General features: G+C 42.6%; 1 protein-coding gene across 1 annotated transcript in view; it reads left to right on the top strand.

Moving 5' to 3' along the window:
• LOC117581810 (S phase cyclin A-associated protein in the endoplasmic reticulum) overlaps positions 1-24,709 on the top strand; it is a 29,644-nt gene extending 4,935 nt beyond the window's left edge. Inside the window, exons 5-11 of the mRNA XM_034269251.1 lie at positions 11-134; positions 2,319-2,458; positions 20,163-20,308; positions 20,394-20,486; positions 20,781-20,872; positions 24,031-24,357; positions 24,418-24,709. Coding sequence (XP_034125142.1) covers positions 11-134; positions 2,319-2,458; positions 20,163-20,308; positions 20,394-20,486; positions 20,781-20,872; positions 24,031-24,357; positions 24,418-24,558 — 1,063 coding nt within the window. The 3' untranslated portion in view covers positions 24,559-24,709. The remainder of the gene's footprint in view (positions 1-10; positions 135-2,318; positions 2,459-20,162; positions 20,309-20,393; positions 20,487-20,780; positions 20,873-24,030; positions 24,358-24,417) is intronic.
• Positions 24,710-25,458: the final 749 nt, after the last annotated feature.

Here is a 25,458-nt window from a genome sequence, read left to right as displayed (position 1 = left end):
CCCTTTGCAGATCTGTATATTTGGCGGTGCAGCTGTATAGGAATGCCTGCTCCTTGTGTCCCCAGATAGCACGTCACGCTCTGCTGGGTAACTCCATAGCCGCTCTGCTCGATGCCATCTACAAGAGCCTGCAGGTAATCCCACACAACACAACACAAAAGAAACTTTTCGAGAGAGAAGTTTGTGCCACCCAAGCGGCTTTCTGCTGCTGCTGCTGCTGCTCCACACACCAATAAAAGTGTCGCCAGGCAGTCGCTGCAGGCTGGGAGACACTAGCAAGTTGTTGGCAAACTGGCAATTCCCCAGGCCCCCTCTAAAGCCCACACACTCGTACATATATTTATATGCATGTCCTCGTACTTGGCTCGCATTATAGTCGTCCTGCCCGGCAGCCACTTAACACTTGGCCGCGTTTATGTCTCGTTGTCTGTCTTTAACCTATGGAAAATGTCATAGCCTCAAGTCTCATAGAAGGGTCTCGAGGAACTGGGAGGGTATTATTTTTAATGTATTACACAGTATTCTTCACAAAAATAGTATCCCAAATGCCTTGCCTTGATAGTCTCAACTTTAATTTGAACTGTAGATAAATGTGTGCTGTAGGAAAAATGTAAATCAAAAAGTTACTAGAATAGAAAGATTGATTTTAAAAATGTTATTGTTTCCATGGTATATAATTGTTTATATATTATGTTTGTAGAATCAAATCTCTGTAAGAGCATTCACTAGTCATCGCTGCCCTACTCTCTGGTTGCTTTCTTATGCCCTTACCATTTGTTTAAAGTTTATGTTTTATTTCGACTTTTGTTTTAGTCCGTCCCCACTGCCGGCTCTCTGTCCGCTTGGCTCGTTTGGATCGCGTTGTTTATTTGCCATTTCTTTGACGCTTTTATTTGGCGCTGCCTTTTGTTTGTTTGGCATTTTTATTTGAATTTTATTTACTGGCCGCCGGGACGGAACGGCACGGTGCGGTACGGGCCTTGGGGTGCTGTCAGCTGGGCCTATCAATTTTTAAGCACTAGCTCTGTGTACCCTGTGGACCTCCTTCCCCCCAGGGGGCCTGGGAGGTTCTCACTCTCTGGTGTTGTTCCCTTCCTGGCCAATTTGTCAGCGTGTAAAATGTTTATATATTTTGCGGCTGCTGTTAAATCAATCGTTAAATGGCATAAAAAGCCACTCTCCCACCCAATAAACGTCGCCTCTTCACCTCTGTTTATATTTTTTCTTTATATTTCGTAAATTTTTTTTTTTATTATTTTTTTTTTGTATATGTTATTCTATAACAAGAAGTGATGGGTAGGTTGGGGTGTCGAAGTTTAAATGCCCTAGGAGTTGGAATATTTATGGTAAAGCCATATCAATAATTTCCATTCTAAGTTTTTATACTCTATGCAAGTACTCCGTTTCCTTGACATTTAGATGGTATAGTTATTCGATATCTGTGGTTTCTTCTGGTACAATAACAAAATTATAATAAGAATAACAAGATATATTCGGTTTTGGGAGATAACGATGTCCCTTATACTTCTTTCTATGCATTGTAATCTTTTCTAGGAGCAATAATGTTGAGGCTATAAGAAAATATGAAATATCATTTTTCGAACTTATTCATTGGTTGTTCCAACGCACTACCAACTTCTTATATAAAAATAAAGCTTTACTTGCATTTCAAACTTCTCTGCCAAATCATCACACCCTCTAAATCGAAGGTATCAAAATGTTTACTGCGCATCGCACTTTGTGGAGTTCCTTTTTGGCTCGTGTTTATTGTCGCTCACCTCTGTGCGTCCTACCTCTCTCTCCACTGCACAACGCGTCCCCGTCCATCGTTACACTCCCTCCTTCTCCCCCACTGCGCTTCTCTCACCTTTGCTTTTGTTTGATGGATCAGCGCGCGCGCCGCTTGTCATGTAATGAAGAATAAGAGGATGAAGAGAGCCAAGCAGAAGGAGCAACAGAATGAAAAGTTAACAGTAACTGTTTGGTGGAGAATGCGTGAGTGAGGGAGTGAGAGGAATGAAACATCAATTAACATTTTTGATGGATGTGGCATGTCTCCTTCTGTCTCTCTCTCTCTCTATCTTTATCTTTCTTTTTCAATGTCATTTGTTGCTGTTTAAATTGTTAATTAATTTAAAACAAAACGAAAGATTTCACTTGATATCCGCTTGCTCTTCTGCTGCTCCTCCTATTGTTTCTAACTCCAGTTTCAGTGGCAACCGAAAAAAGCATGCAACAATTGTGCACTCGAGTTCATTTTTAATTTATTCGAATCTCTTTTTTACTTTTCGATTTTCTTTCTGCTTTTTTTCCCGCAGTTTCCCGAAGAAAAATCACCACAACATCCGGTCGAGTTATCCACCGAGCTAATGATGGCCTGCACGGAGGCGCTCTCCTCGAACTACATGAAGAAGGACACCCACCCCAAAGTGCCGGAACGCCTACCGGACCTCATCAAGTGAGTGAAACAATAACAAAAACAACAAAGCAACACAAACCCGTAAAATTCCCCAAACTACAAGTTAACTTCTGGAAATAAGAGGGGAAATTTCACCATTTCGAAAATCCAGTTCGAAAATTTGTGCATGCCAGAAAGGGCTAGCCATACACGGGGGTGTGCCATGCTGCCATCCCACTCGCACGTGCACCTTCCAGTGTGTGAGGGGCGTGTCGCTGCTGCTGTGCGAGTGGGATGGCATGCGCAGACACACACACGCAGAGCGCTCTGTCGCTGCGCTGCCGCCTCCCTTTGCGTTTAGCCGCAACGTTAATCGTTGTCGCTACGTCAAACGTAACGGCCAGGAAAGTCGGACCGTAAAAAGGATATACACACGCTGAAGGATACACACACAGATAGCGGGATATATGGCTGTGTAGCTGTAACGTTTGTTGTTGTTCCTTTCAACACTCTGAAACACTTTTTATGGGGCCTGGCCTGCCATTCTGGTTGCTGCTGCTGCTGCTGCTGCCACTTTTTGCTGGCTTTAATTTCAAAATGAAACTTTAATATCGAATTCTCAGTTATTTCTTTTTCCTTGGTTTCCGCTCTGTTTTATACACCTACTCTGAGAGAGGGTATTATGCTTCGGGAGAGACTTTTGGCGCATGTCTGTCTGTTTGTTTGTTTCTATAAAAATGGCTCCATACATTTTACAATTTTGACTTCAATCTTATTTTTGATTTACAGTGAGAATATTGAAGATTAGAGTGGGCTTTTATATAAGATATATATTTATTGAAATAACTATTTGAAGACACTTCAAGCAAACACAGAGAAACAATGAAAATGATTAATAATGCAATCAATCAATAATTCATCAAGAAAATATTTTCATAAGCTGAGGATAATTCTCATTCAAATTTTATTTCGTTCACAAATTATTGCTACAAAGTTTACATATTCATCCTATTCCATATCTTCTGCATCTTAATTATCTATAACCTCTCCGATTTTCTGTGCCACAGTTTTACATCTTCGAAAAGGGTATCCTAATGCCTAACTTCCCCTCCTAGAGCGCATCCTTTCTTGTTTTTCTTTAATTTGCGTTCATTTTAGTGTGGAAAAGTTTTAATCGAATTGTTGTTATTGTAGTCCTAGTCCCCGCCACCCACCAGAGCTCCCCTTTATAGCAGCCATTTTGTTTATTTTCATATAAATTGGTTTCTATGTGTGGCTCTATGTGTGTGTGTGTTTGTTCGCCTTTCATTGTTATATATAGAAAAAGAAGAAGGAAACTTTGTTGTTATGCATTTTTCAATTGTGAATTGGCTTTTGTTTGTTGTTTGGTTTTTTTTCGACCAGTTTTGTTGTTGTCTCTTTTCCGCTCTATAATGTGTATGTGTTTGTGTGTGTGTGTGTCCGAGCCTTTTGTTTATGCTTTTGCTGTGTGGTGCTCTGTGTGTTGACCAATTTTCTGCCTTTTTCTAGCTTTTCTCTCGGCCGTTGTTATTCTTTCACTTTTTTGTTGTGTTGGTTACATTTTTTGTATGCCTTTATTTCCCATTTTTTGTATTCTTTCTGTCTTTTTTGTTGTTGTGCTGTTCTTTATCAATTTTCGTTTGTTTATATTTTCAATTTGCTTACAAAGGCTTTTCGTTTATTTTATTAGTCCCGGCCATTGTTGGTTTATTTGTATATGTGTGTGTGTGTGTGTTCTGTTCTTTACAGCCTTTTGTGGTTCTGCTGCTTCCCATTCTGCTGCTCCTGCTTGACGTCCTGCTGCTGCTGCTGCTGCTGCTCCTTGTGCCATTTTTCGTAGCGCGCATTTCGGCGCTCAATTCAATTATAGGAGCACAACACTGCAGCTGTATGGGTGTGCCAGTTGTCTGTGTGCATGAGTTTGCAAAATCAAATTTCCTTTTGACTATAATTTTTGGGGGGTTTGGGTTTGAGGGTAGCAAACCACCCCCCAACACATGCCGCTCGCTGTCTCTCTCGCTCTCTGCCTCTGTGGCACCTTCATTTTTTGGCTTTGGTTGAATCAGAAATTCAATTCGCCGCACTTGAATGGTCCGCCATCTTCTGCCCACTCCCTGCTCCATTTTCCATCTTCTTTTTAGCTGCCTGGCCACATTGGTGAAATGTTTTGTAGCTTCTCCATCGCCTTCTTTCTCTTCCTAATTCAATTGCAGCTTTCTTTTCTTGTTCCGGTTCTCCCTGTGCTCTACGTGTAGCTTTTTGTGAGATGCATAATTAAATTTTTGTTTACTTTTAATTGGTCAGGTTTCTTGGGAGAGCCATTGGCTAGGTTGGGGTCCTTCTTGGAAGTTGGTTTCAACTTCTTTATGTTATTTATTTGAATAAAGTTTAGCAGTTACGAGGGAGAGAGAGTGGGACAGTGGGAGAGTCGTGTAATCGAATCAAACAGTTGAGAAAGAGAAACTTCATGGGGAACTTTATGTTTTTAGCGAAAAAGTATGGCTTCTTGTTGTTGGAATGAATAATGGGCACCAAAACTTTTCAAAGTAAAACTTTTATATTTCATATTTTTATGAAGCAATTGTACAGGAATATGTTGTGGGGCAAAGGAAAATTGATAATTCATTCACTCCCCTGAGTTCAAATACATTTTTAATCCAATTAAAAATCATTTGATGAATTCGCAACACCTGAAAATTGTCTGAATTCTATCAGTTTCATTCTCTAATTTCTTTTCCATACAAATGATCAAAAACCAAAGAAATTTTTAATGGTCTTTGCAATCATTAATCAAGTAATTTCACATATAATTCAAAATTCTTCTGAGAACCATAATTCATGCTCAAATAAATGGTACCCTCAGACCATAACAAATTTGATTTGCTACACTTTTTGCCACCTTCCCAAGAGGAGAGAAACAGATAGGCAGATTCATCTAGAGCTATCTTTTTACAATGTAATTGATTCATAATTAATCAACACAGTCATTAGACCCCTCCACTCTGTATAAAAAATGAGCAGTAAATATATTTTAATCATGATGTGATCATCAATTCCACACACAAAAAAGGCACAACGCTGTCGTCTGAGGAGAGGGCGCAATCATAACGATGATTTGGCACGCGATAAAGCAAACACCCCGAGCAAAGCCCAAAAACCCAAACCAAAAACCGAAACCCAAAACCGGAACCCCTTTTCTTTGCACAACCCCTAAAGTTTCCAGTCATAATGAAATATGCATATTCCACGTACATCTATGTACATGTGTATATGGAAAAGAAATCTAGTAATATTTTATCCTGCCGCGTGTTTCTTTTGTTTGTCTGCTGCTGCTGCTGCGCCGCGCCTCCAGTTTTTGGGAAGGATGTCAACGAGGACACCCTGGTGAGGCGGCTGCTGCTGCTGCTTTTCTGTTCTGTTGTTACTGCTGCATTTATTGCTGCCTGTTCGTTTTCCTACTCTGTGCCACTGCTGTGCGGCAGTTAATTTAATTACCCTTTAAGTAACCATATCGAATGGCCAATTTGGAGTTATGGCCAAGTGGTAGACTTTGGGGCTTACATATCCTTGGCAGCCACATCCCACATCCACATCCACGTCCTGTTTGTGTGTGTGTGTGTGTGCACTTTACAATTGACAATGTCTGTGGTTGTGGAGAAAACTTTGGGCTCAATTACGAGGCCACTGTCGAAGGGCCTTCCTCGCCCACACGTGTCTGTGGGTTTTATTTTACCATCGACATATTAGTGCAACTATTTAGACCTTAAAATGGCACGGACAAGCAACTCAACCATCTCCTCTCAAGCTCTCCCTGCCCTGCTTTAGCTGGACTCTCCTATCATCTGGTCAAATGTATTAATTTCATTCTATAGCCTTTGTTGGTTGACGTTCTCTTTAGCCTTCACTGCTGCCGCTGCTGCGCTGAATGATAACTATCGCTTGCACTGGCTATAGACGCGTCCTTATCCAACTGTTCTATCGGTAGTCCGCTGCTGCTGCGACCAGTATCTGTTTCGCGGCTCGGGGACTAACCCTAGCTGGTTCATTACACGTAGAAAAATATTAAAAACAAAAATTTCGAATAATGTCATTAAAATGTTCTGATAATCGCGAATTAAGGTCTCTTTTGCATCATTTTGGCAGTGAATTTTGAAGAAATAATGTTGCTCTTGGATATCCCAGTGTGGCTTAGCAGCTGAGTTCAATTTTTGCTGCAGTTTCCACCACATTTTACGGAACATCTATAGCAAATCTTAAGCAAACCAGAATCTCATCCAATATTACCCATTATCTAGGAATTTATTTTCTTTCAGTGTATCTCCTATTCCCTATTAAGTTCTCCCACCCTTTTCTGCTCATTCCCGTGTCCCTTTGTTGTTTGTTTTTCTTTTATTTTTCTGTGCGGCATTTAATATCCGATTTCAGTTTTTCCCCCGTCACTTTTCCAACTCCTCCTACTGTTTGTTCCTTTTCCCTGCTTTCAGTTGATTCTTTTCCACAAAGGACTGAGCGTCATAGAGGGAATTCAACGGCTATGGACGCTGCTGTCTCTTGTGTTCTGGCTTTTGTTGTTTCGAAATTGGAGAAAAGTTTCCTATTTGCTTAGTGTGCGACGCTCCTTTTGTTTAACCCCCAACGCGCCGCTCAACGTTCAAAATCAAAATATTGACTCTTAACGGTGTGTTTTTATTGATCTACTCCCCGCCCCAGAAACAGGGAAGGTCTCTGGTCTGCCTGCTGCCTCGAATTTCCTTTCGTTTTTCGTGTAATATTTCCCTCTATCGCTGCGCTAGAGATACCACCAACAACCACCTGCAGTCCTTTTGCATGTCATAATTGAATTCAAATCACAAAACTGTCACACAACTAATCAGAGTTGTCATTCCCCCTTCGAGTGCCAAGGTCCTGCAGTCAACTGGCGCTTCAGTTTTCGTTTCGTTTTGCAGTTTTCGTTTTCGCTCATCTGTTCGTTCGTTCGTTCGTTCGTTCGTTCGACATTCAAACTGTCAAAAAGTCAGCATCAATTACAGTTACAAAGACATCATAGCAGCAGCAGCAGGAGCAGCACCAGAACATGCACATACACACATAGGATTTATGCACACTGAGAGTGCTGCAGGGTAAAGGAAAGGGGCGGGGGTGTACCCATGGATAGGCCAAGGGTCAGAGTGGTAGCCTCAAAAGAAGTGTAGCCCAAAACTTCGCTGTGGATTTGCATCAAAATGCATTTGGCCATACAGGGCAAGGTTTTTTTGCAGATAAAAATAGTTTAGCGAGGGGTGTACAAGAAAATAGCGATTTCCTTGGTTTAGTTTTGGGTACCATAGGATCAAAACAGCTGACGGCATGGGCAGAAGAGCGAAAGCTACGATCGATGCTTAACGAAGAGAGTGAGAGAGTAAGCTGAAGAGAGCAGTCAGAAGCAGCGTAAGAGCAGCCTCGGCGCGACAAGCAAGAGCTTGCATCTCCCGATTCCACTCGTTCCCAGGGAACCTTTCTTGTCACTTATGTCCAAAAAGTTTCGTGCTTGCCCTCTCCGAACGTATCCCGAAGAGGTCATATGCAAAAGTCTGACATATGCGCTGACATTTTGCATGCAAAAAGGCGCATCAGCAGCAGCAGCACCAACAGCTATGTCTCTCTTTCTCCCTCTCTCTCTCTCTGCCTTAGTTCGCAGTCGGCCCAGTCCCTTGTTTCTGGATGAGCTGCATGTCAAAAGTTTGATGAGTGCCTGTCCAGCATTGCCGCATGTCAAAGACCAAAACGGGCGATGGCAGTCGGTCTGGGAGGAGGGGGACTGGATACTGGGACGGCTTTTGGCTATTGAATTACCTAGAACAGGCTCGAGGCTGAGGCATTCGTTTGAGTGCATTCGCTTTGATTTTTGCCTTTCTTTTTTTCTGGCACACTACACTCTCTAGGGGAATATTAAGAGAGGGGGAAGGTGCGGCGGAACAACCACCCACCAAGATGAAGTTTGTGTCGGTTGTAGGCGAAGCGACATATGTAAAATGTGTAAAGTGCAGTGCCAGTTACAGTTAATTTAATGCTCGTCAGAAAGACACACACAGAGAAACAGAGAGAGAGTGAGAGAGCGAAGTACAAGTGATAATGCACCACCACCAGACGACCCTCTGGAACTCATCATCCTCTTCCCCCCCTTCGCCGATGTTTTCGTTGTTGTTAGTTAATGCGCATCGCTGGCTGAACCAACTGACGCATCTCACTCAATCAAATGGCAATTGTGAGGGCTTAACACGGTGGTGCCGCAGGCAAAGGCGATTCCAGCAGCAACCCTCGCATTATAGTTATATTTGTGCAGAAGATAGTCAGTCGCATCCCCCGCTCTGGGTCTGGAACTGGTGCAAATTAACACGCTAAGCACTTGAATCCGGCCAAATGTGGCATGAGTAATGCCCTCAAGTGGCATCGCATCGCATCGTTCCAACAGATGGCGCACATTACAAGCCACTAATCCACTCCCACCCCCATACCATACCATCCAATCCGATCCCATCCTACAAAGCCGTCGCCTATAAATGGTAGTAAAAATTTACGATGCAAACTAAAAATCTTTTGCGAAAAGTACTACTAGCAAAAGTATTCCATACTAAAGGTCATTTAGCACTAAAGGCAAAAAGGAAAATGGAAAGAAAATGGAAAATGAAAGTCGTCTCGGCCATGCTTATGGCTATTCAATCGTAAGGGTAAGGGCTATGGCTATTCCTATATGATGGGGCGCCACATTTATGATTGGACAACGACTTTCCATAAATTCTAATTTGATTTTGCCACTAAAGTGCCATAAGAACGCAATTTGGTTGGGCAACACACATGGCATGGGAGACGGGAGAACCTTTACTTTGGGCATCATTTTTTATGATGCTCTCGCTCGGCGACATTTTCATTCGTTCGCCATTTTCCATTTTCCACTTTTCCCCCCTAACACACACACACACACACACACACACATGCGCAGCCACAAAGAGAGCCAAATCACAGGCGCCCATTTTCAGTGGCTTGTGACTTAGACTCCACAATCGTAGAGGACTCTACACGAACCAGGGAGGTATGTGGACTATTCTGTGGGTGAAGATATGACCCATAACTAAATGAATTATCTCCAAACCAAATCCTTCATATAAAAGATATTTGTAATTAAGTTTTCTGAGTATAATTACTCCCAAAATTGCCATAAAATATATGCACCTGTTCCTCAGCAGCACTCACCTTCTGCTAGCAATATTTCTGCTTCCTTTGGTGACCCCGATCTGCACTCTTAACCCACCAAAAGTGTATTGAAATCTTCGTTTTCTGTTGCCATTTTCTTCGCCTCGTTTTAATGCCATTTTTTGTGTACGCCATGGATATTTTGCTCCTTCCTGCCGTGTGCTTCGCTGTATGTTTTGTGCCACTGGCTTTTGTTGCTCTTGTTGCTATTTTATTTTATTATATGCACTTTTCTTTTACAAAATGGCGGCAAACGTCGCCTCACGGTCCTGCTTCAGGGTCTCTCAGTGCTGGGATTTTGCAGGAGGAGTTTGAGTAGCGGAGGGGGAACATCGTTATGGTTGCGGTTATTTGGCGCCATGTTTTTGCCCCTGCCATTGGGGCGGGGAGGAGTCCTGTTGTTGCTGCTGCTGCTGCTCCATCTTCGCGCCTCGTTTGAGTTTTACGAGCGGCTTTACTTTCTCGCAGCTATTTTGGCTTCTCTCTCTGGCTTTTTAACAGCCTCAAAAAGGTTGCCCGGGGAGCCAGTCAGCCAGTCAGCCAGCCCAGAGAGTCCCGCCACCCGTCAACGCTGGCAGTTCTAGCCCCCACGTGTGTTGTCCATTTGTGATGTGGAATTTCTACCCACAGTCCCCACAGTCTACCCAGGATGGAGCATTTCTGCCTTGTGGTTTCTGTACTTTTTTTTTGTTGTGCTGTGACAGGCCCCATATGGAAAGTCGGCGGGCAAAAACTGCTGAAATTGTATTTTCAACGCGCGTGTCGTAATTGAAGAAGCACCAAAACGCTGTCTCCACCGCCCTGCCACTGTCTGTCAAAATAAATATATATATAAAATATCAGAGCAAACGTTTACCCCGTTGTATGTCTGTCTGTCTCTTTGTCCTTTGTTTTGGGGTAAATGGAAAACGCTTTGGGTGGCGGTTCGTTACTAAGAAAACACAGGAGACACAAGACACAAGAAATGGTGCGGGGAATATGGTATTCCTGTACGGATAGATATATGGTTGGATGGATGGATGGATGGCTGACGTGTTGATGAATTTTCAGTTTAAAAACTTCTCGCTAGACAGAATTGGAGATTATATATCCCACATGTGTGATTGCCACATCCGTGTTTGTCTTTTGCCTTTATGGCCTACCGCATGGTCTGATATCTATGTCTAGAGTTTACTTGAATTTCAGCTGGATTTATATTTCGCACTCGTTTTCTTTTGAGTACAACTCTGCGCGCACTTGACAGCTCAATCTCGGCACTTGCCATGGCCCTCAAGCCCTCTCTCTCTCTCTCTCTCTCTCTTGCTGCCCCTTGTTTAATGTGAGTTTAATCAATGATGCATATTCGCATAAAAAAACACAGGAAAAAAAGTGAGCAACAACCCCGGCAGGCCTGAAGGCACAGTCTGCCAGTCTGCCTCTTTCCCCCTTTAAACCCGAACTGACAACCAAATGTCTTAATTTATTCATAACTTTTTATACATGTTTATTAGACTGCACAGCGTACAGCAGCAGGGAGGGGTTAGGGTAGAGGTTACGTGGTATGCAACCCCTCTTCCGCTCACTCACCCCGACTCCCTTCGCCATGCAAAACAATTTCCATGTTTTGATTTATGAATGATAATGCGCTGTGACACATCCCGAAACGCAACCGAAACTCAACCGAAGAGCAGGCAGGCAGGAACAGGATAATCCACGCAGGGACTTGATTTTGGCATATGTCTGCATTGCGTTTAATTTGCATTAATGGGCGTGGTAATGGGCCGAAGGTTCTGGCCACTGAATTTTGGCCGGCGCAATGAGGCGCAACCTAATAAAAAGTTTAACAGATTTTACAAAAAAAAGGGGGTTCTGGGGTTCTCCAGAAGCAACTGTCGCTAAAAAAAAAAGGGTATTCGATTGTGGGCGTGCCGCTAGGCTAAAAGTCAATAACTAATACAAATTGGCAGTGAGTAAAGTTCGTTAAAGGGGGTAGAAGTGGCAAAGGATGCGAAGGGATAGGAAAGGGATATGTTCGTTGGATCTTTCAATAATGTTCGACAGCTCCTCAATGGAGACATATGGGAGATCCATTACTGAGCAAAGTCTCTACGAAAAATTAATTGGAAAAGATATGAACCATAGTTTGGGATAATGCATAGAAGAGTATATCCATCTAGTAGAAACAATATCCAAGAATATGTTTCATAAAAAGCAGAAACCTGTTCTACATTTTACCCATGGGTTTTTCCTTTTATTTTGCTTGATTTTAAGTTGCATTTATCTCTATATATAGTACACCCTTTTAGTATTATGGATCTCGAGCATTTCATTGCATTCCCGGCAATATTTATGCCGAGGCATCCTTTTCGCTCGTTTATTATGCGCTTTACTTTCTGCTCAAGTTTCATGGAGCTTCTTGCTGATAAGCGGCAATGCCCGTTCCCCTTTCCGCACTCGCTTTGGTTTGGCTTGGGTCTCGCCTTTTTGCCACTTGGCGCATTATTTATGATGAGCACAAAAGGCCGATACACACACACAACCGCACACTCAATCTCACGGCTACGCGTGCAGTGAAGGAATCCTTTCGCTGCGGTTTTTCGCTATGCGCTGGGCCTTGATCTCTGCCTTGCGGTTTGCGGTATATTCCGGGCGCCTCTCTTGCGCCATCTGTCTCCCTCGCTGCCCTGCCACTCTGGCGTTAACTCTTTCTCCCTTGCACTTTCGGGTACACTGCGTGAAAATCAATTTACGTCAATGCCTGGGACCCGAGACCAGCCTCATCCACATCCACATCCACATCCACAACTGAATCATCATCATCAACTGAGGCGGAGCGACTGTCGCGAGGTAAATGAATTAAAATCGCTGTTGTTGCTTATACGATACGTAAAAATTCATTTGCATTCATCGAAAAAATGAAACAAGAAGGAAACTTAAGGAGGAATAAAGTATTGAGACTACAAGATGACCTTTAGTTGGGCATAAACTAATGATCTCTGTTGGAGAAAAGGCGAGGAATAGCAACTAAAGCAAAGAAATTTATTTAAATCTATAGAAAATTAACTTTTCTCTTTATCTTTTCGCTTGTGGCATCGGAAACTCTTTCTTCCACCACTTCTATTAATTTTCCCAAAAACCCATACACTCCTATTTCTACCACGATTACAGGGTGCACCAAAAGTTGAATCCGAAATTAATTACGATCTCAACTGGAATTCTTATCAGTCCAAGGTGCGGCCCTGGGGCAGCCACAGCTGCCTTATGCCTTCACTCTCCCTCCCTCCTCGCACCCTCCTCTCCGCTTGTCATTTGATTTGTGTTTCTGTTCTTTTATTTTGAATTTTCTGTTTTTTAAATTTAACGCTTAATTACAACAAAAACACAAATTAGTTACATTTTTACGCAAAGAATGTTCAAGAGTTTTGCGTGACGTGGCAGCTGTGGTGCCACCGACCACCAAAAGTGGACAGGAAGTGGCACGGAGTGGAGTGCAATGGACAGGGCGTGACCGTAACTGAGCTTTGTGTCCCCTGGGCATGACCAATCAATCGAGTTGAATCGCCTGCAAATAAATATTGAAAAACTATCAAAAAAATGTTTGGAAAGTTTGAACTTTTGAAAGAGGATTGACCTAGGGTAGGTGCAGATTTTGGGTAAAAAATTTTGAATGCTCTGTAAGTGATGTTTGAGAAGTGGTTGGTGGGGTAAAGAATTTCTTTGGATTGTGCTCACGACAGATATTTTATCTTTAACATAATAAAATATAATTTTAAATAATTAATCTCTAAAAATGTTTACTTATGGTAAGAGCAATCAAAAATGATCAAATCTCTCCTAGATGTCATTCACTTTCCTTAACACAATCAAAATTATCATATCCTACCCCTCAAACCGTCACAAAACCTTCTAAAATCGCATATACCCTACCATAACACAGCCACCTTCTGCCCACATCCATCCAGGGGCCATGCAGAGCGCACCCATGAACAAAATTGAATCGCAGGCTCAACCAAAACATTTACAAATGCAATTAAAGCATTAAAGTCCAAACCGTCATAGGAAACCATAAATCGAAGCAAATTCTAGGGGTGTACCCATTGACCATTTCGTTTTGCCATACAATCAAAAATTCCAGACAAGGAACGAAAAAAAAACTGCACCCGAATGCGGTCAAAAATTCGATTTCAATTTCCATTTCTACATAAAATTTGGATTTGGACTCCGTCAGAGTCTATATAATTGATGGCCAGAGGAGAGCACAGAGCACAGAGCACAGAGAGAGAGAGTGAGCAACAAAAGGATAAGTCTAAGTAAGTGGGTTATTAGCACTGCAGGATGTCCAAAGTGGCAAAAGGACACACAGAGCAGACCGGGTCGACCGCCTGCTAGGCACAAAAGCAATCCAAAAGGGAACCCTTGCTGGGCATTAGAGAGTCACGTACGCGGATTCAATAAGGATGTTGTGTTTCCCCCTGAATGTGAAGAAGGCGTTTCCATATTAGTAATGTAAACATCCTCCAGAAGACGGGGAGGGAGTGGTGGAGATTCTAGCAATTGAAATTCATAGGAGGAATACTTATTACTGTGCAAGGTCTAAGCTCCATTAGCCCCTCTGTGGAGAATCTGCACAACAGCATGACGGATTGTCTTAGTTCTGCCAGAGATTTATATGATATATACGGGAGAGATCCCACACCATTTCACCTCGTTTCTGGTGACAGCAGCTGTGCCTCTCTGCCTCTGCCTGCCTGCTTGTACGTGCTGCCCTAATAAACCCAATAATTATGATGATAAAATGATGATGATGATGTCACACTGGCTGTTAATGATAACGATGGCACTGCCACTGCTGCTATACCCAATGATAATGTTACTTAACTCCACATGCCAACATTTTTACCCGAGTTGAAACATTAAAAGTACCAGGGCACGAGCCACCACCCTCAATGGTATCTCCCTTTACAGCCATAAAGGAAGCAGTCGAAAAACTTGCAGCATGAAATTATTTAACACGCGGTCTAATGCATAAACATGGCCAACAAAGTTGGCTATCCGCCACGCACCAGGTGTACGTGTGTGTGTTTGGAGAGTATTCCTCTACCCCCAGCCTCTCCCTTATTCAAATTGCATTCCTGGAGGGTTGCCTGCTGCTGCTGCTGCTGCTGCTGCTGCCACTTGTGGGCAATCAGTGCGCGCTCTCGACTCTTGTATTGGACTACCCCTAAAAATTGCTCCTCGACTCGCATCGCATCGACTCGAGTCGAGTCGACTCGGATTGCATTGTTTTGACATGACACCACGGGAGAGAGGGTACAGTGTAGAGGGGTAGAGGAGCTGACAGTTTTTCCAGCCCTTCTCCGGTTCAAAAAAGAAACAGTTGCTCTTAATCAAGTGCTGACAACCAGCAGAGAGAAAAGAGAGAGAACAACAATTTCCAATTGCATTTTAATCAACTTTCCATTGCCCGCGACTCGTGCTACCCAACCCCTGTGTTGGGTTCCCTTTTGTAGATATATTTTATTTCTGGTTTAGTTTTCACATTTAACACCTTTCTGCCTGTCTGTCGTTTGTCCTTTATTTTGCTTTCGAAATCTCCTAATGTTGTTTTAGGCCCACCGCAAAAGGCTGGCTGGCTGCTGATCTGAAATCCGTTCCGTACTCGAATTGTATGAATGGGTTGCCTCAATGCCAGCTGGCATTTTTCCAGCCTCCACCTCAGCCTCCGACACAGCCTCAGTTGTTGACTTTATTTTGATTGAATGAATTTGAATTAGAATTTGATGCATTTCAGTGATTTCGTCGTGTTGAAATTGAATTACTGCTGCAAAAAGCTGCTAAGCAGATTTTATGTTGAGAAAACACACACGAAATGTTAGGGTTAAAAAGTGTTCAAAACAGGAGCATGGGTAAGGGAGAATGTCTGGCAGTATGAAATTCATGTTGTTGGGAAAGATGGGAAGCGCTTTCTGGCATAAAATGTGTAAGAAAATGAATCAAGAATCGTGGATCTTAATGATTTAGCTTTCTTTGGGCTCCTTTTTCCATTATTTTAAGTTTCAATCGTAAGACTTTTGATTTGATCTTCACCTACAGAATCTTTAATTATTTGCGAAATTATCAACATTAGAAACTCATAAATAACTAGATAAATATGTTCCAAAATAGTCCGCAAAGACTGTAGCTGGATCTTTGTGTAAAATTTGTGACTAACTGAATCATTTCTGGAATTAGTTTGAAAAGTATCCAATTCTGTAGCTATAGCTTTTGCTCTTCTATTACTATATCTATTCTATACTACTATTTATCCATAATTTACTTTATTGCAATGAATTAAGGCACCATAGCTACTGTTCCCTTCCCTCCCCAGAGATCCCTTTGTTGCCTGCAGGCCACTTGCGATTCCTTGAAGTATCTATCCACTGCCCCTTGCCCACTCTTCCGACTGCCTATAAGCCTCAATCATTCGCCCATTTTCTTGTCGTTAGTGTCCATATGTCGCCTGTTTGCCGGTGTGTATCATCCTCTACCTTTGTTCCTGTGCCGTCCTGCCCTTTGCTTTCCCTTCCTTTTGTGTGTGCCAGAGACAACCCGCACTTGTTAAGCGCCTGAAGCGGTCAAAGGCAAACCGAAATGCCGCTTCGGCCAAAACGGGGTAAAATCAGGAGACAGAACCAGCAGCAGTACTCGAAGCAGAAACAGGAACCAGGAACCATACCATGTGTCATATCATTTGAAAACGATTTAAATTCATGAACCCTCCTCCGGCTTCAGGATTTATTCTTCACCCTACTAGGACTCTGTACTGGACGCCGCTGTAGCTCGAGTAATCAACAGCCAAATGACATTTCAGTTGCTCTCGTGGCAAGGTGTTTCATTTCACATATCAACAGGAAACAAGCACACAGAGAGGACATGGAACAGTAGTTGGTTGTAGCTAGAGATGGGTCCAGCGAGGAGCAGGAGGAGGGGAGCTTAGTGTCCTGTTTAACCTCTGCCGTGGCATGAACATTAACATGTCCTGAGCTGTGCTGTCTCCAGTGCCGTGTTCGTGTTTGTGTCCGTTGCGTTGTCCTTGTCGTCATTGTCAACGTAAATCTGTTTTGATTTTAATCCTGCTTATGCGAGGCGAAGCCGAAATGCATGCCATTGGTCCTTGAGGTGGTGCTCCGCTGTACACAGCTCTCCCTCTGTCTCCCTTTCTCTCCATCTCTTTTGTTGTTCAGCGAACTGTGCTCCTTGTTGTCGGAATACACGCAAATCCGCTGATGTCTCGATGCTGGCTCCTGTTTCTGGCTACGGTTCCAGTTCCTGTTCCTGTACTCGTGTGTTGCCGTGTGTCCCAGCATCCTGATTATGCGCCTTAAGTGCCGAAATCAATGCACACAAATGCCCAAATTACAAGCACAGAGCACAGAGCACAGAGTGCGGGAAAGTGGTGGATTTTTTCTGTGTATTTTATTCCTTCTAGCAATTGCAACTATTTTGTTTATTAAACAATTGTGTGAAGGAGTGGATGCTGCATGCCCCAGGACGAGCACGATGACGAGTTAAGTAGCGTGTGCATTTGACACTTGTTAAAATATTTGCGCCTGCCTCAAACACACACACAGAGAGACTCCCAACAACAGTCCACTCGAGGGCGGTCCTTTGGGGGGGGGGGTGTAGAATGTTGCAACTGTCGCGTATTTAGCGAACGTGTTTCCACAACTAACAAGGATGTTAATTCTTCTTCTCTTCTTTTTTTTTGCGTCCTTATTTTTATTTCCAGCTTGCCACCAAATGCCTTTTCACACCCAAAAACCTCGTACACGTCTGTATTTTATTGTGCACTGAAAGAGAGAGTAATGCTGATTTTTTGGCAAGGTTTGAAACGGCACAGAAGAGAAGAGTTTTTGAACTTTTGAAGAAGAGTTTTCTATGTACTAACTAAACTAAACTTTTTGGATCAGCTTTACATTTTTACATTGATATATCGCTGCGTCCATGTGTTCTTCCATTTCTGTGCAAATTACTCCCCCAACACCTAAGATATATATTAACATATGAACCATATACCATATGGTATATAAACCATAAACCATAAACATTTCCATATCCTAATCCAACAATAGTTCACGTTGGATCTCCAACTCTTATAGAGATTTCTTTGAAGTCACAAAGTGTATGGGGATAATCCGATTTTATAACAAGTTTTTGGCAAGCAAAATATTTGTTTAATACAAAAGATAATTAAACAAAAATTCTCTAATTGAATTTACATTTATTTGTACATAAACTAATTACAATTGTGTCGCAACTAGACCGCTAAATTTGATATCATGAGGGAAAAGCTCTTCGAATCGTAATCCATATATTATTTCTGTAGGTACACCTTGAAAATAATCAAGTAAAGTCCCTCATCTAATCCTGAGTTTTTTTAGCAACCAAAATCCTATCAAACATTTCCGTAAGGGTATCCACAACTCCGACTCTTGGCTCTACATAAGTTTGCTGTTTTATTTTTATTTCGTCGCCATCGTTGCTGCTGCTGCTGCTGCTTCTGGCTGCTGCTGCTTTTGGCTGCTGTTTATTTTACGGCGCTGACGATTATGTCCGAAGCCCGGACCGAGGACCAAGGACCGGGGTCCGTCTGGTGGAGAGAAAGTGGAGAGGAAACCTCAGCCACATCCGATACGCTCGCCGGCCGGGGTGTTGGCCATTTTGTGTTTGGATTGATGCGACCAACGAACTAAATACTTGGCACAAGCAGCGTCCAAACGTCCTGCCAGATAGCCACAGCCAGGACACATGACAAACGATGACAGTTCGCAGGGGGGAGGACGGATGAAGAGCACACACACACACACACAGCGAGATGTGGAAAGGACAGGGCGGTGGGCTGCGGGGTGTGGGGTAAAAGCATCCTTCACGGCGTTTGCTAGCTTTGGTGCTTGCTTGTTGGTTTAAGAAAATTATTAAGGATATTTTTGTGGTGCTGATGAGTTTGCCGAGTACTTTTTGTCAGTCCTTTTCCCCGAGTTTTTGACCAACCAGGGAGAGAGAGCAAACATCATGTGGGTAGTGCCCCACCCCCATCCTGTGTCGCCGCTAAGTGTCCTGTGTGCGATGTGAAGCACAAATAGCAAAACAGGAAGCTCAAGTATGTTTACAGTTGACAACGCCAGAAAATGCCAGAGTCGGTCCGGTCCGTTTCGGGACTCATCCGGGCAAAGGCACGTAGTCCTTCCCAGGCTTTGTTTGTCCTGCTCCCATGTGTGATATGTGTCCTGTGTGTGTGTGTGTGTGTGTGTGTGTGTGTGTGTGTGTGGCAGCATTCTGTACTCTGTATGCTCTGCGTTTGAGTAATGGACGCCTTTATTTGTGAACAGGACTTTTGGCTGTGTCAAAAGGGGTCAAAATGGATTTTTCGGCCATATAAAAATTTCTCGTTTGCTTCTGCGAGGGCGGGGGTCCCATTGTCCTGGCATATCAATCACTCATTTCAAGATCCCGTCGTATATGTTTATGGGAACTGGACTGCCACTTTAATTGCAGAAATCTGTATGCCATTCATTTATATTGTAAACATGGATGGCCATGGACTCGGGACTGTGGACTGTGGACTGTGGACTGTGGACTGTGGATTCTCCTTCATTTATTATGATAAATCACACACGAAAGGAGAGACCCAGAGAGAGACTCTCATTGTTTGTCCCCCCATTTGTGGCTGGGTGTGTGATATTTTTAGTGTTTGTAATCAGAATTCGCCTAATTGAAATCAAAACAATTTCAAATATATTTGCACAACAATTTTCTCAGTCAGACAGACAGAAACACTCTCGTTCCCTCTCGCAAACAGTCTAAAAGAAATCGAAAAGGCCACAAGTACTCTTGAAGCTGAAAACAAAAAGCTCTTCAATGCATGCCACGTCACAGCTCACTCTCTCTCTCGTTCTAAAGCTTCTTTTTATGCCATTCCACATCGACAAATTCTCTCATTCTAAATCACATTTCTCTCCACCCCATTCGTATTTGCTTACAAACATTTAGCAGCATTTTATGAGCGAATGAAATCTTTTGCTAATCGGTTTTTAATGCTTGAAGCGTGCTCCTGATTAGCATATGAAATAATTGTACATAGAGCTATTGTCGGGGCTCGGCGCTTAAGAACAACAATTTTCAATCGGCCTGCACATGAAACAAATGTGCAAAAAGATTTTGAAGCGTGATCAACAGATTGAGTTGTGTAAACTGTTGGCCAGAATATTAATGAGTTTGATACAAAAATAAGTAGCTTAGCTGCTTTGAAAATAATTAAAGCTGACCAAGGAATATTTTGAAATATCTTGGGGCCCTAAATTGTTCCAGACATAATTTAAAATATTTATTTTATTTGTTGGATAATTCTTTGGTGGTGCAACAGTTTTTGCTGGAAATGTTGCAACCTTTTTGGAATATTTCTTGGTACGAATCTTCCTTCTATTTTCATCAGTTCAACAGTCTAAAAATTGATTAAAACACTGCAAAATTCCCTTCTTCCTTCTTCTCCTTCCAGCTATGCCGTGATCACAGGTCTCATTGAGATCCTGTCGCGTCGCAATCAAAAGGTGCGTGAGTCCATCGAACAGAACCATGGCGTAATGCTGAATCTGTTGACGTCGATCGGCTTCATCAGTCGATTCATTGATTTCTGTCAGCCGGGTGAGTCATGCACAGAAGTTCGCACCTGGTTGATAGGCTGGTAAATAACTCGGAAACTGCTTCCTTTCCTCTTCCCTCTGTGCAGGTCCTGCCGATCCGACACGTCTGCTGAGTGCCGCCAAGAGCACGGAGCTCTTTGGAACTGTGACCATGCTCAGCGGCAGCATTGTGCCAATTGGTAAGAATTTGAACTCCAGCCAAAACAGTAGCACAAAACGGAAGGGTCAACAGCAAAGTGCTAATTACATTTCGATGCACTTTGCACGGACACCAGACACAGACGACCCACGCAACGTGATGTCCAGGCCAGAGCGGAAATTAGTTTTGATTTTCCACTCGGTTCTCGTTCTCCTGCTTGCTGGGGAAGCTCTAATGTTTTATGAGGGAATATCCGCTCATCCATCTATCCAATCTTCTCTTACAATTTTTTCCACATTTTCAAAATGTTTTTCTTCTCTCTCGATTTTTGCAGGTGATTGCATTCCACCGCGCACGACCGCCCTGGCGGCAGCTACGTTTAATCTTTACGTGTCCCTGGCCGCAGTGGATGTGAACACTTTTCAGGTGAGTCAAGAGTTTACCTTTCCATCCGGCAACAGCAACAACAGCAACGGCAACAGCATCGCAGTTGGCAGTTGGCATTGGCGTTGGAGTTTTGGAGGAGTTTGAACGGCAAACGTCGAACTGCTCTGCGGAGTGGAGTACGAGCGTCGTACGTCGTCGTTTAAACAAATCAAAAAGTCAGTCAGCCCTTAACCCAAAGCGGCCCGCCCTGCCAGCACAGTAGTTTGAGAGTGAGAAAACCAATAGACGTTTAGGGAATAACAATTCAGATATGGATATAGATGCTAGACTTGGAGAGGAAGATAACAATTAAATGCTTAGAATTTGCAGACCAGTTTGAGAGTACGATAATATATTGGATTTGTGTTTTCTGTGTTTCAATTAATAATCTTACCCATTTCTTAATTCATGCACGATACCAGAACTTTATTTATTTCATATTAACAACCTATTGCGAATGTATCTTCATGGAAAGTTTATAGTTTGTAGTGGAATATTCCAAAATGGTGTCAAGCTTTCTTCCAACATTCAGTCAGAGTTCATTCGAATAGCTTAGATCCACTGTGAAGTATCCTTTTAATGCTTGTCAATTGATAGCTATGGCTATACAAGTAGTTCTTAGTTAGTTCTTAGTTCTTAGTTATTCCAAACTATTTCTGTTCTCTCATTGTCTTTGTTAATCCTACTTAACTTATTAGTTGTACTATTATCTGATACAATGCCTAATCTTTGCTTTCTTTAATCTTTCGTATCACATGTTTCTCTACACATTTCTCTCCATACCCGAACCACTGTGAATCCCCTTCTGTCTCTCTGCCTGCTCGTGCAGCGAAGCGCAGCGAAAATTTCATTAGAATTTTTCCTTTTCGGTTTTTTTTTTATTTTTTCTGCCATTGGAGCTGTTGCTGTTGTTGTTGGTGCGGCGTTGTGTGTGCGTTTTGGCTTTTCTTTGCTTTGCACTTGTAAACTTTGTCGAACGTGAAATCGCCCGTCGAAAATTGAGAAAACCCCAAGAACAAAAGTTAGTGCAGACGTTTAAAACTTTTGCAATTGCTGATGCCGCTGATGCCTGATGCTGCTGCGGCTTGCAATCTGCTTGGCGAAATTTCACCAAAGTGATTTGCATATTGCCAAATGTCGTGACAGCCACGGGAATAGTATATATTCTGTGTGTGTGTGTGTGTGTGTGTTTGGGGGGGTTTTTGTGGGTAAGGGACAGAGAGTGACATTTTGCTGTACAGACAACAGAGCAGAGCGCCAAATGACAAACAGAACATGAGGCAAACGCCATTGAACCGCGATGACATTTGGCTCTGTACCTGTGAAAAGTCATGGGGAATAGTAGATAGGGCAGGGCCATGGATAAAATAGAAGATGGGTGGCAATACGCAAATATTTTGACACTTTACTTTGGGCAAATGTCAGTCACAGGCGCAGGCACCAGCTACAGGCGAGTGTCGTCTTGGCCTCTCTACCCCCGCATGCCCTGAAATATTTATGGCTGCTGGCAGGAAGGAGCTGGAAGAGGAAGAGTCTGCTGCCTGATTTGTCCTGGCAGCCAAAAACCGCGCAAATGAAACGGAATATCGAAGTGGAGGAGAGTCATAGAGAACAGTCTCGCAGACAGGCATCCACCTATCCATCCATCTGTCATCTGCATTTCATTTCCTGTGCTCTGTGTGTGCGCTGTGCTCTGTGTGTTTGTTGCACGTGTCAATATTTAGAAGTGCAGCCTGCCCAAGTCTACGCACTTGACAAACTAATTTGTTAGACAAACTTTGGCAGCAAACCCCAAGCTCTGTCTCTCTCTACCCCTCATATTCCCCGTACTGCCAGCCCATACCCCAAATTGCATCTGGGATTAGTGGGTTGAACATTTCTATTTGTTTTAAATTACCACAAAAATAGATAAAGGCTTTTGCCTACCCACCAAACGAGGGGAGTTTGTTTTTTAACTCTGATGCTGCTGCTGCTTCGGCTGGCACAAACTTTTGGCAAATAATTTGATTCGGTTTTAATCAGCAAACTCAATTTTGGAGTGCCGCTTCTGTTCTTCGCTGAGCCGTTGCCACTGCCATCGCTCCTTCCCTCTGTCTTGCTGCTGCGACTGCTTGTTTTTGCGTAAATATTGACTTTGTAAAATGAAATTTTCAAGTTTAACCCAAGCCAATCCCAGGCCACGCAATTTTCATTGCTTTTTGATGCTCCGCACTTGTGGGTAGGCCATGGGGTATGCTGCGTTGGCTGAGGTGTTTGTAACAGGCAGAAAAACTCAGCACAAAGAGGGAATGGGTTTGGGCTGTGCATGTGGAGGAAATATGTATGTTCAATGGTGTAGCTGAGGATTGGCATAGAAAACGATCCGTGGACTCTTCAATTATGGAAATTTTTAATGCTCCAAGCACCCCTAAAAATTGGATTCGGTTACAGGAAAATGATTCTAAAGTTATCTCAAAAACAGTTGAGAACTTTCCTTTTTTATGGACCCAATTTTTGACACAAATAAATATTGAACAATTATCCAATCCACAGAAAATCTTTTTTATTCTTCACAGAAACTACCCATTAATTAGCAGCTCTTCTCCACTTTATTGTCCAACACAAACACCCACATTTCAATGGATAACCCATAGTCTACACCCCCACCAAACCACTTTGGCTGGTACATTTTTTTGTTCTGCCAAATCCTTGCTCGCTCATATCCTGCCCAGTACTGGCGTTGTTCTAGCCAGCCAGGCATGTCAATTGTTTGGCTAAATATTTGCTTAGTGCTCGTACAAGTTGCCAGTTTCAGTTGTTGAATTGAGTTGAGTTTTTGGTCTGCGTTTGGGGTTTGGGATTGGGTCTTTGGTATTGGGTTTGGCCTGGTCTCTGGCAGGGCAAACAAATTAGAAGCGTCCTCTGGCTTGTCCATCCTCTCTCCTTCCTTTATGCAAATAAATGTACATATATATTGTATATATCGAGTGAAGAGTGCGGACAGAAGTCGAAACGGACGTGCCTGGGTCCTTCATATCCTGCCCTAAACAAGTGCCACTCTTTGATATTTGCTTTGACTTAATTAAAACATTTGCACAGTGATTTTTTTTTTTTCATTCTCCCCTGCAATTGTGTTGCCAATTAAATGTGTTATTTTGTTTTTCTTTTCCTTTCCACAGGAGGCTCTGTCGGTGGAGGGTCCTTTGTCGTTGAAGCTGCTCGATGTGATGATGATAATATTGGACAATAGTGTTACAAACACTCCATGGTCCAAGACCAGTGAACGGGCAACAATGCTAATTGATTTGATTGCCTCGTTGGCCTTCTTTGTCGTAAACAATCGACGGCATCAGGACCTGCTGATATCCGAGCCGTACGCCCACATATTTAAGAATCTGGCCAAGCTCTCTACGGATTTTAATCCCGTCATTTATCCATTTTTGGTCACTGCCATTTTTAATAATTCAGCAGCGAGAGAGCTCATAGGCAAGGAGTTTGATTTGCAGGTGAGTTTTTTGCCATAATTAATGATTGGACTTGTTCTGTATGGGTTTTATTTCTTGCAGTTTGTGGATGAGTATAGCAGATCGGATGTGGCGCAGCGCAATCGCTTGATCAAGCTTATACACAGTCGGAACAAGGAGCGAGTCAATAATAATCCTGTACTTGGCTACAGCAATCCACAACTGCCATTCAAAGGAGGTTAAGTCTGTGCCCTCGTCGCTCCCACTCACACACACACACACACACACACACACACTCGCTATATCCATACATATAGAGACTATCCTTACTCATTCTCAAGCATTGCCCATGGGAGCAACGTGATATTATTTTCATAGAAAATGAAAAACGAAAACCGAACTCGAAACATTCGCAAAGAGATGGTGAAACACAGGAAGCAAAGCAAAACAGCAGCAAAACAACACAAAACAAGGAAAATGAATACTTAAATATTGAGAGATCACAAATTATTCGAAATGCAGCTAATTTATGTCTACATTAAATTTAAAGCTAACTTAAAACTAAATTTAACTACCAAATAAATCACTCATCTCGCACTCACACATTCGCAGACACAACACACATATACATTCACAAAAACAAAAACAAAGACGAAAATCGCATATACATATATTATAAATCATATAATGATCAATTTCATTGTAGTTTATAGGATACTCACTGCTAAGTATTAACACGCTCATCACCCTCTACCCCTGCATCGCTTGCATTGGAAATTCACCAAAAAATCTACCAAAATTCCCAGTTTTTACACACACGCATGAGCTGCCATCTCGTACAAGGCAAAAACTAGATTCAGCCTAATGTATTTTTTATATGCATCAACATTTTTGTGTGGCAAAAGCAATTATCATAAATCATAAACATAAATGAAATAAACAAGTGAACAAAATGCTATGAAAATGGGTTTTCAGATTAAGAAAGAAGTTTAAATCAAGTTGGGTTAAGTGCTGCCAAACGGACTACAGTTATGCCGAACTGCATGGAGTCGGCTAGAGACAGTTCTGCGCTGGATAAGAGTGCTCTGAGGCTGCAAACTATCTCAAAATGTGAGGCTAATGATGTTCTATAAAGGAAAATGT

Source organism: Drosophila guanche, unplaced genomic scaffold (assembly GCF_900245975.1).
Source record: "Drosophila guanche unplaced genomic scaffold, DGUA_6, whole genome shotgun sequence".
NCBI lineage: Eukaryota > Metazoa > Arthropoda > Insecta > Diptera > Drosophilidae > Drosophila > Drosophila guanche.
This window is presented reverse-complemented; position numbering and strand designations above follow the sequence as displayed.